This window comes from Spodoptera frugiperda, chromosome 24, assembly GCF_023101765.2.
Source record: "Spodoptera frugiperda isolate SF20-4 chromosome 24, AGI-APGP_CSIRO_Sfru_2.0, whole genome shotgun sequence".
Lineage (NCBI taxonomy): Eukaryota > Metazoa > Arthropoda > Insecta > Lepidoptera > Noctuidae > Spodoptera > Spodoptera frugiperda.
This window is the reverse complement of record NC_064235.1, coordinates 2,035,910-2,048,311: the sequence shown is the minus strand read 5'-3', so window position 1 is coordinate 2,048,311 and position 12,402 is coordinate 2,035,910. Positions and strand designations below refer to the sequence as shown.

Below are 12,402 nucleotides of genomic sequence, written 5' to 3'. Positions count from 1 at the left end.
AGTCACTAGTTACTGCTGTTGTACATGGTCGTAATGTAACCATATCTGGGGTTATTACACCTACCAATATATTCGCACACCTAGTAATATGTATATTGGCTCAGTCACGGTTTTCATAGTTTACCTGACTTGTTTAGTTTTTACTTTACTGACCAATGAACCGTTGTTTTACGTGCGTGAAGGGGGAAACTACAATAATGGTATATTGATACTTACGACCTCTCTCGATGAATATGGAAATAAATAGATAAATATACACTTTTAAACAAGTAAACCATATAAAGTCAATTTCGCATTTTTTGCAGATGTGCCAATATATTACTAGGTGAGCGAAAGGTTATCATTAGAACTTGAGACGGGATATTTACCATGTTTATGAGTTTCCGATATTGCGGCACTGTTGCAAGCGCCATGACCTCTAAACATGAAACAAGATCAACAAACATAGTAAATATCCCGCCCCAAGTTCTAATGATAGTGTTAGTGACCATGTCAGTTAAGTTATGTAAGGTGTTCTAAAAGTATCTGCTACAGCTTTAATGGGAGGAAGTGAAAAAAATTTACGTGTGAGTTTGTTACGAAAGAGTATCAAGTCTAATTCGCAAGCAAGCTTTAACTTGTATAATTGTTATTCTATTACGACACAGAAGACAATCCTACGTATCCTAGAATCCATGTGGGGCAAAGTTTTCACAAAGAAAATTAGGACTTCACTAAACTTGATCATCTTTGCTAAGCGCCATCTGTTATATTACCCCCGAACTACCTTCAAATGATGTATTTACTCATAAAAAGAAAAAGGACTGGACTTGGTTATATTTGCTAAGCGCCATCTATTATATTACCCCCGAACTACCTTCAATGTGTTTACCAGTCGCCACAATATAAAACATGTCCTATCTTATTTACAGATCCAGGCGTGTATCCTGAAGGACCGCAGCCTCCAGGACACGGAGAAGATGGAGCTGGTCATCTGCCTCATGAGCCAGACCAACCCTGACAAGTCTCTGGACACGGTAAGATGGAATTTCAGTTATTTATAAACGAGCAGACGTATCACCTGATGGTAAGCAATCGCCGCCGTCCATGGATGCTTGAAACACCAGAGGCATTACAAGTGCGTTGCCGGCCTTTTGGGGATTAGGAATTTAAGGATTGTTGGGGAATCGGTAATTGGGGAAATTAAATCTCCGGTAACCTCACTCACACAACGCAAGCGTTGTTTCACGTCGGTTTTCGGTGAAGCCGGCCCAGCAGTGCCGAAGCATGGCTCTCCCACACTTGTTTTGAGTACACTTTTTAATACTACACTGTTTTACACTTAACAACAAACTATAATGATTTTGCTATATTGAAACATTAAATGTCCTCATCAGCTCGAGTACGCGCTATATCGATAGTAGGAAAACTATCCAAAGCATATAAGAAACCAAAACTTACCTGAGTCCCTTTCCACCAGTGCTAAGCTATGTGTACCAATGAATATGATTGGTGGAAGTCAAACACATCCACAGCAACGTAGCATAGCACATCTCTGGTGGAAAAGCATCCTATGGCATAAAAATCAAATAACCTTAGTCTAGTCTAGACTTGAAATAAAATAATACAAATGAAAATAAGTACTTACTTAATTGTGAGGCTTTACTACAATAACTAAATACCTGAATTCTCTTCCAGTGCCTCACCCAAATCAACAAGGACTCTGAATCAGTGAAGTTGAAGCGCTGCGCCTCCTCCGACCAGGGAGACAACTTGCTGGCAGCTTACGGGGACAAGAGCGACGCCGTGCAGCGCCCTCTAGGCTTTGTTCCCACCATCATCGTTAATGAGGTACGTTATTCATAAGTGTCTACTATATTTTTAGAAATGTTTAACATAAAGATTCAGCGACCCCACAGTCAAACCATTACAACGGTTTTGTGGGGCTTAGAATATAAAAATGTAATCTGTGGGGAAATGAAATAAATAAATGAATGTAAATGAAATAATTTCCTAGCTCTACTGCTGAGTAATTCCTTGTTTCGAAAACTAAATGTTATCGGCTTCCTCGATTTTCAAATTATCTTAGTCTGAAAATCAGACCAGAAACTGCCATATACCAGATAGCCATAGTTTGCGTGAGACATCGGTGAACGCAAACATGCTAGGCGTTAACATGTTGCGGCCCCAGGAACGCAGTTCTGGTCCTGGTCCATGACTGGCAGCGGGCACAGTCGGTTGAATGCTCGTCGAAGAGTGCCCGAACTGGTGAGCACGTCGGCCACGCGGGTCATATATCACTACATAGTATAAAACAAAGTCGCTTTCTCTGTCCCTATGTCCCTTTGTATGCATAAATCTTTAAAACTACGCAACGGATATCGATGCGTTTTTTTTTTAATAGATAGAGTGATTCAAGAGGAAGGTTTATATGTATAATACATGCATAATATATCACCATTGCATACAAGCTGGGGCGGGTCGCTAGTATACATATATGGCATTTCACATGGGACCCATAACATACTGGCAAAAAGCGAGTGTTAAATCTAATTGCCAATACGTAGGTATGTATATTTTAAATTGTATGTTATTTGTTGCAGAGATACGACCAAGCAGTACAAGACGAAGCCTTCACCGACTTGAAATCGGTCGTGTGTCGCGTCGCACCGAACAAACCTTCCATCTGTTAAACAAAACACACTTTTACACATAAATTAATTAAACACACTACCTACCGCACTCAGAGACATTTAATGATTACTTAAACTATTACTTTGTAACGATTTTGTATCGAAAACAATAGGGATGATGACTGGGTCAAAAATAAATTATTACAACTTTTCAATACAATAAAATATTCAAAAATAATCACATTCTCATTCATAAATTTGATGAACTACTTAATTTTCGATTTTTTCTAGCAAAATTTCTAGAAATAAGTCTACTATTTGATGTAAAAATCTGATGACGTCATAATAGAGTATTTCATACAAAGTTCATAGAAAATATCGTTTTTGACGTTTCGAAAAAAGTATTGAATTTGACTAGTAGGAAACATGCTTATTGCTAAGGACTGGGTTAAGTAACCATTAAATGACTGAGGCGGTAAAAAATCTCAAGTGAATAGCTAACTTTACATTTAAAAAAATAACCCGCCATATTGTCGACCATAAAAAAAAATAAAGTAATGGCGGCAATTTTGACGCACAAAGTATTTTTATGAAAAATAATGTTTTTCGAAAATTATTACATAAATTAATATACAGTATGGAGATCACTCATATGATTTAAATGAAACTACAAGTAGTACTCGTCCACAGAAGCATAATACAACTAAATATTTCAACGAATAAAATAATTAATCAAGTATTAAATTCTGTGTGAACAGCTCCATGTTCCTTGACCACAGAAGAGCTGTAATGTTGTAGGTTGTCTAGGAATGTTACGGACATGCGGCGCGGTTGTTATAATGCCGTATTTGTAAAGAGTGTTCAAATTAGCTCAAAGAGAATAATGCACTTTTTGGCTTACCTACTGGGCCTATTTCGCTCATTTTTCGTATATCGTCAGCCAAGATGATAATAAATATGTGGTTTAAATTAAGTCATAAGAGGTTTCTCCATACGGTATTATAATATTTGACTGACTGTCTCCTAGCCATTCTTTAAATTTGGTATTCTAAGTAATTTTTCAATCAAATGAAATGTTTTCTTATCAAAAAATAATTATTAGTTCGACATCGTCGGTCATTATTTCCAATTGCATTGTAATATATGGACAAAAAACTGCATAATTGTAGGTATTGTAATAACTAACACAGTATAAGTACAACTGCACACGAATTTAATACGTTCACTCACAAATGCAGTGAACATTAAGATTCCTTTTACACTCAGACACCAGTCGGCCGACTAATCGCCGACTAGTCGCGCAACCATAGTGTTTACAGAGAATTACCGACGTGAAACAACGCTTGCGTTGTGTGAGTGAGGTTACCGGAGACCCAATTACCCCCCAATCTTCCCAATCCCCGATTCCCCAACAACCCTTAAATTCCTAACCCCTAAAAGGCCGGCAACGCACTTGTAACGCCTCTAGTGTTTCGAGTGTCCATGGGCGGCGGCGATTGCTTACCATCAGGTGATCTGTTTGCTCGTTTACCGGCTTATAACATAAAAGAATTGATCAACTTGGCAGCCTCTTCTAAAACAAACACTAGGTAGAGTTGATTCAGTCGCCGGCAACTAGTTGCCCAACTAAGTTGACACTAGTTGCGCCATCTGTCGGTACGAATATGGTGTCTCAATGTAATTAGGTGTTAAAGGTAAGCGTCCACAGGCCCGCATCGTACGCATCACACGCATTCCGTATGACGTCATCAGTACGCATCACATGTAGGCATTGCCGATGATGCGGTCCGTACGATGCGGATCAGTGGACGCAGTTGTATGAGTTTCTATACAAGACAAACTAAAATCCGTTGCGTGCGATGCGTACGATGCGGGCTTGTGGACGCGTACCTTAATAATTCACTCGTAATTGTGGAGTGAATGTTAAGAGATTATTGTATAAGTTTAGGCTAATTTAATATAAGTTTTAGATTTAAGCAAAAGATCTTTCTATTGTACCTACGTTTTGTAATAAATTAAATAAGTACTTATTTTTATTTCTGTTGTTTTATTTCAAGTAAGGAACTAAGATTATTCGTTGTCGAAGTGTGGTTTTCCATCAGAGATGTGCTATGCTACGTTGCTGTGAATGCGTTTGGCTTCCACCAATCATATTCATTGGTACACATAGCTTAGGACTCGTGGCAAAGGACTCGGCTAAGCTGTTTTTTTATATGGAAAAATACGTGCTATGTATGGCTTCCTAAGGGGTAGTCAGAAGTGCACATAACAGCTGCTATACAATGTACGCTAGTGAAAAAAAGTCGAAATACCGAAAAAACACATAGTTTAGCATAATACTTTGTCCAACCCGGGAATCGAACCCGAGACCCCTTGCCTTGATTCGCACTAGCGACCACTCGACCAAATAAACTAAAATATATTGACTGGCTATGGAAGTCGACCCCAAAAACCGCTTACCTATCACCCACGCTTACGCCTACTCGACTAACTGTTTAACCAAAGTTTTTTAATCTGGGAATAAAATAAAACCACCCAATAAGACATCAGTATGAATATATTTACAACATTATTCATTATAATTAGTCACATCTTTTATCATAATTATATTTACAAATACATTAGGTACAAGTATACATTAGGTACTTAATATTCTATATATACAAATTTTCATTGTCATTAAAATTAACTTAAAATTATTTGTATGTAAAAAAATAATATTAAAAAAAATAAAATCATAATCAGTGTACTAATCATATTTACAAAAGGGCGACCTGCGCATAAAAAAATATATTAAAAAAATATATATTTACCGCCGTACTCAGTCATTTAATGGTTACTTAACCCAGTCCTTAGCAATTGTTTTCGGAACAAAATGTCGTTACTAAGGAATAGTTTAAGTAATCATTAAATGTCTCTGAGTACGGCAGTTAGACGGTTAAAATAACTATTGTATGGGACGAAAATATCTGTTATAGATACACACATCACATCAACAGCCTATAAGAGTCCACTGCTGACCAAAGGCCTCTTCTCACACGGAGAAGGTTTGAGCATTAATCACCACGCTTGCTCAATGCGGGTTGCTAGTATTTTGTTACACCTTCAAATTCCTATAAAATCACCCAGAATCTATAAATGCTTACATTCACACACAATCATGATTTTATACAATAATTCGTAACATATTATATACCATACATACATAATTCCTATTAGTTTCTTACATCTAAACATTATCAGAAATCGACTAAAAACTCTCAGTAATATACATCAATAATGGACATCGACTTTCAGTATCGATTAACATCGACTAATCACAAATTAATCGACTAATATGAAAATAAACACATTTACATGAAACATTATCGACTATCAGTATCGATGAATGCGACTTAGGTTCATCGATTAAATAGAAATTAATCGACCAATATGATTTAATTATTATGTTATCAGTTTACTCACGTTACTGTTAACTAGATTCCAAACAGAGAGCGTGATGGGCCCGAAACTCGAGTCGCCAGTAGCAGCGCGACAATCGCCGCGTCGTGTGTCGCGGAATGCTGCTCATGAATATGAGCCTCTAGTATGGCTTGAAACTAGTCGAGTTCCTCGTCAAACAGTTACGTGAGTAAGCCGATAACATAATTATTAATTTAGTATGTCTTAGGAAAACACAAATATTTAGTAGATTTATTTAAAAAATACTTTTAAAAATCCACATTATAATCGACTGGTATGAAATAAAAACAGTTTAGTCATTTTAGTTAAAATTCACATTTGTATTTTTTATGTAAAGAATCACCCAATATACAATTATATCTTAGTTAATACATACATAATATGATTACAGCCTTCTCCCATAGGGGTAGGCAGAGACCCGACAAACATCAATACATTCATACAATAATACTAACTATAGGCTTTCTTCCATAAACCTTGAATCTGATCTAAGTACATGAGCTTTTCATACAAACATTGGACAATTAATCATTATGTTATCGGCTTACTCACGTAACTGTTTGACGAGGAACTCGACTAGTTTCAAGCCATGCTAGAGGCTCATATTCATGAGCAGCATTCCGTCGTCAAACAGTTACGTGAGTAAGCCGATAACATAATAATTTAGTATGTCTCACGAAAGTTATAATAAAATTAAACATTGGACATTAAAACATAGTATAAAAATTAAACTTCAGTTAAATAATTAATAGAAAAAATATTACCGCTGTATTCAGAGTCATTTAATGGTTACTTAACCTAGTCCTTAGCAATAGTTTTCGGAACAAAATGTTTAATTAATCTTTAAATGTCTCTGAGTACGGCAGTTAGACACGCATTTTTTATTTGTTACAAAATAGCTAAAACGAATTAAAGTTTAGGAGCGGGAGCTTGCTAAGCAATCGGCGCTGCCCATGGACACCCGAAACACCAGAGGCGTTACAAGTGCGTTGCAGGCCTTTTAGGGGTTAGGAATTTCACGGTTGTTGAGGAATCGGGGATTGGGAAGATTGGGAAGGGAGATAAATGGGTGTCTGATAACCTAACACAATGAAACACAACGCAAGCGTTGTTTCGTAAGAGAATAAAAAATACGTGTCTAATGTTTTAAAATAATCTACAAGACGGACATTGAAAATCTCTATTATATTTAACTTTTTTACACCCTTCTCAAACTTTTTATTTCTACGTTCATTCTGATCAGTAATCATAAATCATAATACATACATACTATCTAATATTCTGTCTCTTTCTTTCATTTATTCATTACCTTCACACATAGTCTTTTCTCTTAATTCCAATTAATATCATTTGTCATTATAATACTTAAAAACACCAAAATGTTTGTACACTCATAACTCCTAAACAACTGCATCAAATACGATCATTCTTTCTTAGCTCGTTATTGTTAAAAGAAAACTTTAATGCATCAACCGGGAACATTGAAAAATGGTACCAGTTAGGAATGGCTTTGCCAGACCACCACAAATGGGGCCCAGTAGGACTGATGCCCAATCCGGAGCTGCGGACACGTAACAGATTACCGGGGCTCCGGCTCAAAGCAAGAGAAGGAACGGGGTGGTTTTTATTTAGTAAGAGTCTGACACTCCCTCTCGCGTGGCCCAAGGCGGGAGAGTCAAGAGATGATTTGCCTCCTCAAAAAAAAAGCTAGGACTAGCTTTGATGACTGCACGGTTAACGCTGTTGTTGGGCAACCAACTGCCGCGTAACGCGTAACAGGTTCGATTCCCGTAGGGAAGAACTGTTTGTGTGATCGACAAATTGTTGTTTCGGGTCTGGGTGTCATGGGCATACACAGGAGAAAATCCTAGTGTGTGACAAAGCTTAATATAAAAAAAATGGACTGCAAAGAAACACAACACAAATTACTGACACAGCAGAACAGCCGTGCAAATCATTAAGGAGTTTCTTGTTTGTTCTTCTCATTTAGGATTGAGCACCTAGCTTCATTGTCAGACTATTACATTTTGACGTATCAAAAGACTGACCCTTCGAAGCAGTGACAGACCGTGAGTAACTAACATACAAGTTGCAAATGACAACCCTATCAAAATAATAAACTCTGTATACAAAATATACAAGAAAACAGACAAAGAGATTACTGATGGTTGTGATCCCCACATAGATTTGTTGATAAAACCAAAGAATGAGGTCATTAGACCTACTTATGGTAAGTAAAGACTAAAGAGAATGATCTCCGGGAGAGATGAAAATGCTAATGATCCTAATGCTTATTTTACATTTAAGGCAACAAAATATTCCATCAGGACTTGATGATGGTACAGGGGCCTTAGTCTGCTATTACAATTGTGTCACAATGGTCGATCATCGATCAGTGCAAGAGGGACGGAGCTATGTAGGTTGTATAGCGCTGTCCCTCTTGCACTGATCGATGATCGACCATTCTGACACAATTGTAATAGCAGACTAAGGCCCCAGATCTCCGATTGGGAGAAACTGACGAAATTGTTCCTGCACTCTTCGTTCTAGCTTCAGTGGTATTTTGTTCCTTCGGGGGTATTTAATGCGTCAAAGACTGGAGTGAACAGATTGAATAGCAGAGTGACCATTCACAACATATGAACGAAAGGTATAGAAATATTTCAATACTTTTAACATCAGCTTCGATGAAGCCCAATTAAAAGGCGTCAAGGCCAAATTTGTCAATTATTTTGAGCATAAAAACTCTTCGATAATGTCCCTATATATTTGTTTCACACGTTGTCAAAGTCAGTCAGAAAGTATCGACGATTTTATCACTGATCAAATGCCAAGATTGCGAATTTGGGACCATGACAAGGGATATTTTTATCGGAAATCTGTATTTAGACCTGTCGCACATTCTATTAATTTAGAATGTCTCACGAACGGAGGAATAAATGATTATAAAGAGTTGATAAAAACAAAGGATGAGGTCATAAAACCTACATATTATGGTAACCGAAGAAAATGATCTCCGAAACCCATGAATGCGATGTAATTTTACATTTAAGGCAACAAAATATTCCACCAGGTAAGCAAAGACTAAGACTAACTACATAATACATATTATGGTAACCGAAGAAAATTATCTCCGAGAGAGATGAAGGTGTAATGAATGCCATGATATTTTACATTTAAGGCAAAGAATATTCCATCAAAACATGACGTCATGGAACAGGTCTCCGTACAATGCCATAACAATACCAAATAAATGGGTACTGCGTCGCTCCAGACAGACAGCCTGGACCACCACAGCTTGGAGGAGTCAACGGATTGGCTGCCGAGAATGAGAGAGAGAGAGAGAAAACAATGATGACAGAGACAGTATTAGTAAGCTATTAAGCTGGAGAAAGGAATTATCATTTCGAAGAAAATGATCTCCGGGAGAGATGAAGGTGCTCATTACCCAAATGCTTGCACATGGTATTTTACATTTAAGACAACAAAATATTCTATCAGGACATGATGACATGGTACAGGTCTCTGACCAATGGCATAACAATACCGAATAAATGCGTACTGCGTCACTCTAGAGAGAATACCGACAGACAAATGGTCAAACGCGGCAATCACAAGTTGAAGTCAGGACCTCGTCAGAGGTAAAGGTGGCGGTAAAACAGTTGCTAAATGCTTTATTCTACAGTTAGGACACCGAAGTATTGCATCGGGATGTGAAGCCGTAATATGAACGACTATAATGACTGGGACAGACGAGAAATTTGATGCTAGAGACTGACCCTTCGAAGCAGTAACGGACCGTGCGTAACTAACATAGATGTTGCAAATGACTAAACTATCAATTAATAAACTCTGTATACAAAATATACAAGAAAACAGACAAACAGATGTCTAATGGTGGTGATCCCCATGTAGATTTGTTGATAAAACCAAAGGATGATGTCATAAGGCCTACTTATGGTAAGTAAAGACTAAAGTGAATCTCCAGGAGAGATGAAGATACTAATGATCCTAATGCACATTTTACATTTAAGGCAACAAAATATGCCATCAGGACATGATGATGGTACAGTATAAGTTTTTAAACTGACATGGTCACTAACACTATTATTAGAACTTATAACGGGATATTTACCATGTTTATTCATTTTATCGAGTTTCCGATATTTCGGCACTCAACTGTCGAGGGCTTGGAATCCAGTGGTCCAACTATGTAAAACCCGCAAAACCGCCAAGAAAGAAGAAAGTTCGCGAGCGGACACAGTGAGTTTTGTGTGTCGAGAGTTAAGCCGAGTTACAAGTGACAATGGTAGTGGTATTACCGGTGTCAGCAAAAAACGAACGAGAAAGCGGGTAGACCGATTTGTCTGCTCGTAAACACCCACCCGCATTTACTCCAGTTAATCCGTGAACATGGCGCTTGCAACAATGCCGAAATATCGGAAACTCGATAAAATGAATAAACATGGTAAATATCCCGTTATAAGTTCTAATAATAATGATGATACAGGTCTCCGATTGGGAGAGACTGACGAAGCAGTTGCTGAACTCTTCGTTCTAGCTTCAATGCAATTTTGGTACTTCGAAGGCATTTAAGGCGTCAAAGACCGTAGTGAACAGATTGAATAGCAGAGTGACCATTCACAACATATGAACGAAAGGTATAGAAATATTTCAATACTTTTAACATCAGCTTCGATGAAGCCCAATTAAAAGATGCCAAGGGTAAATTTCGACAATTATTTTAAGCATAGAAACTTTTTGACAATGTACCAATATATTTTTTTCATACGTAGGCGGAGTCAGTCAGAAAGTATCGACGATTTTATTACTGATCAAATGCCAAGATTGCGAATTTGGGACCCTACGTGAATTCATGACAAGGGATATTTTTATCGCAAATCTCCAATTTACACGTCGCACATTCTATTAATTTAGAATGTCTAACGAACGGAAGAATAAATGATTATAAAGAGTTGATAAAAGCAAAGGATGAGGCCATAAAACCTACATATTATGGTAACCGAAGAAAATGATCTATGAAACCCATGAATGCGATGTAATTTTACATTTAAGGCTACAAAATATTCCACCAGGTAAGCAAAGACTAAAACTAACTACATATTATGGTAACCGAAGAAAATGATCTCCGAGGGAGATGAAGGAGTAATGAATGCCATGATATTTTACATTTAAGGCAAAGAATATTCTATCAGGACATGACGTCATGGTACAGGTCTTCGACCAATACCATAACAATACCGAATGAATAGGTACTGCGTCACTCCAGACAGCCTGAAGCACCAGCTTGAAGGAGTCAACGGATTGGCTGCTGAGAATGAGAGAGAGAAAACAATAATGACAGAGACAGACGAGAATGCTATTAAGCTGGAGAAAGGAATTATCATTTCGAAGAGAATGATCACCGGGAGAGATGAAGGTGCTCATTACCCAAATGCTTGCACATGATATTTTACATTTAAGGCAAAGAATATTCTATCAGGACATGACGTCATGGTACAGGTCTTCGACCAATACCATAACAATACCGAATGAATAGGTACTGCGTCACTCCAGACAGACAGCCTTGAGCACCACTGCCGAGAATGAAAGAGTGAGAGAGAGAAAACAATAATGACAGAGACAGACGAGAATGCTATTAAGCTGGAGAAAGGAATTATCATTTCGAAGAAAACGATCTCCAGGAGCGATGAAGGTGCTAATGACGCATCTCATAAATGCCATGGCATTTTACATTTAAGGCAAAAAAATATTGCATCAGGACATAACGTCATGGTACAGGTCTCCGACCAATGCCATAACAATACCGAATAAATGGGTACTGCGTCACTCTAGAGAGAATACCGACAGACAAATGGTCAAACACGGCAATCAAGTTGAAGTTAGGTTCTCGTTAGAAGTATAGATGGCAGTAAAACAGTTGTTAAATGCTTTATTCTACATTCAGGACACCGAAGTATTGCATCCGGACTTGAAGCCATAATATGAACGACTATAATGACTGGGACAGACGAGAAATTTGATGCTAGAGACTGACCCTTCGAAGCAGTAACGGACCGTGCGTAACTAACATAGATGTTGCAAATGACTAAACTATCAATTAATAAACTCTGTATACAAAATATACAAGAAAACAGACAAACAGATGTCTAATGGTGGTGATCCCCATGTAGATTTGTTGATAAAACCAAAGGATGAGGTCATAAGGCCTACTTATGGTAAGTAAAAAGTAAAGAGAATCTCCGGAAGAGATGAAGATACTAATGATCCTAATGCACATTTTACATTTAAGGCAACAAAATATTCC

The 12,402-nt window shown here is 37.6% G+C and overlaps 2 protein-coding genes and 1 long non-coding RNA gene across 7 annotated transcripts in view; all 3 read left to right on the top strand.

Annotated features, from left to right (window-relative positions):
- The window catches only part of LOC118278869 (GILT-like protein 1), a 32,259-nt gene extending 28,647 nt beyond the window's left edge, over positions 1–3,612 (top strand). For both annotated transcript variants that reach the window (XM_050703778.1, XM_050703777.1), the window contains 3 exons: positions 912–1,016; positions 1,678–1,830; positions 2,583–3,612. In XM_050703778.1, coding sequence (XP_050559735.1) covers positions 912–1,016; positions 1,678–1,830; positions 2,583–2,672 — 348 coding nt within the window. In that variant the 3' untranslated portion in view covers positions 2,673–3,612. The remainder of the gene's footprint in view (positions 1–911; positions 1,017–1,677; positions 1,831–2,582) is intronic.
- Positions 3,613–9,176: 5,564 nt separating this feature from the next.
- Positions 9,177–12,402, top strand: part of LOC126912259 (uncharacterized) — an 11,406-nt gene continuing 8,180 nt past the window's right edge. The window contains exon 1 of the transcript XR_007706867.1: positions 9,177–9,222. The gene's annotated coding sequence lies outside the window, so the exon portion shown is untranslated. The remainder of the gene's footprint in view (positions 9,223–12,402) is intronic.
- LOC126912280 (uncharacterized) overlaps positions 10,440–12,402 on the top strand; it is a 27,435-nt gene continuing 25,472 nt past the window's right edge. For all 4 annotated transcript variants that reach the window (XR_007706906.1, XR_007706907.1, XR_007706905.1 and 1 more), the window contains exon 1: positions 10,440–10,584. This is a non-coding gene — a long non-coding RNA (uncharacterized LOC126912280). The remainder of the gene's footprint in view (positions 10,585–12,402) is intronic.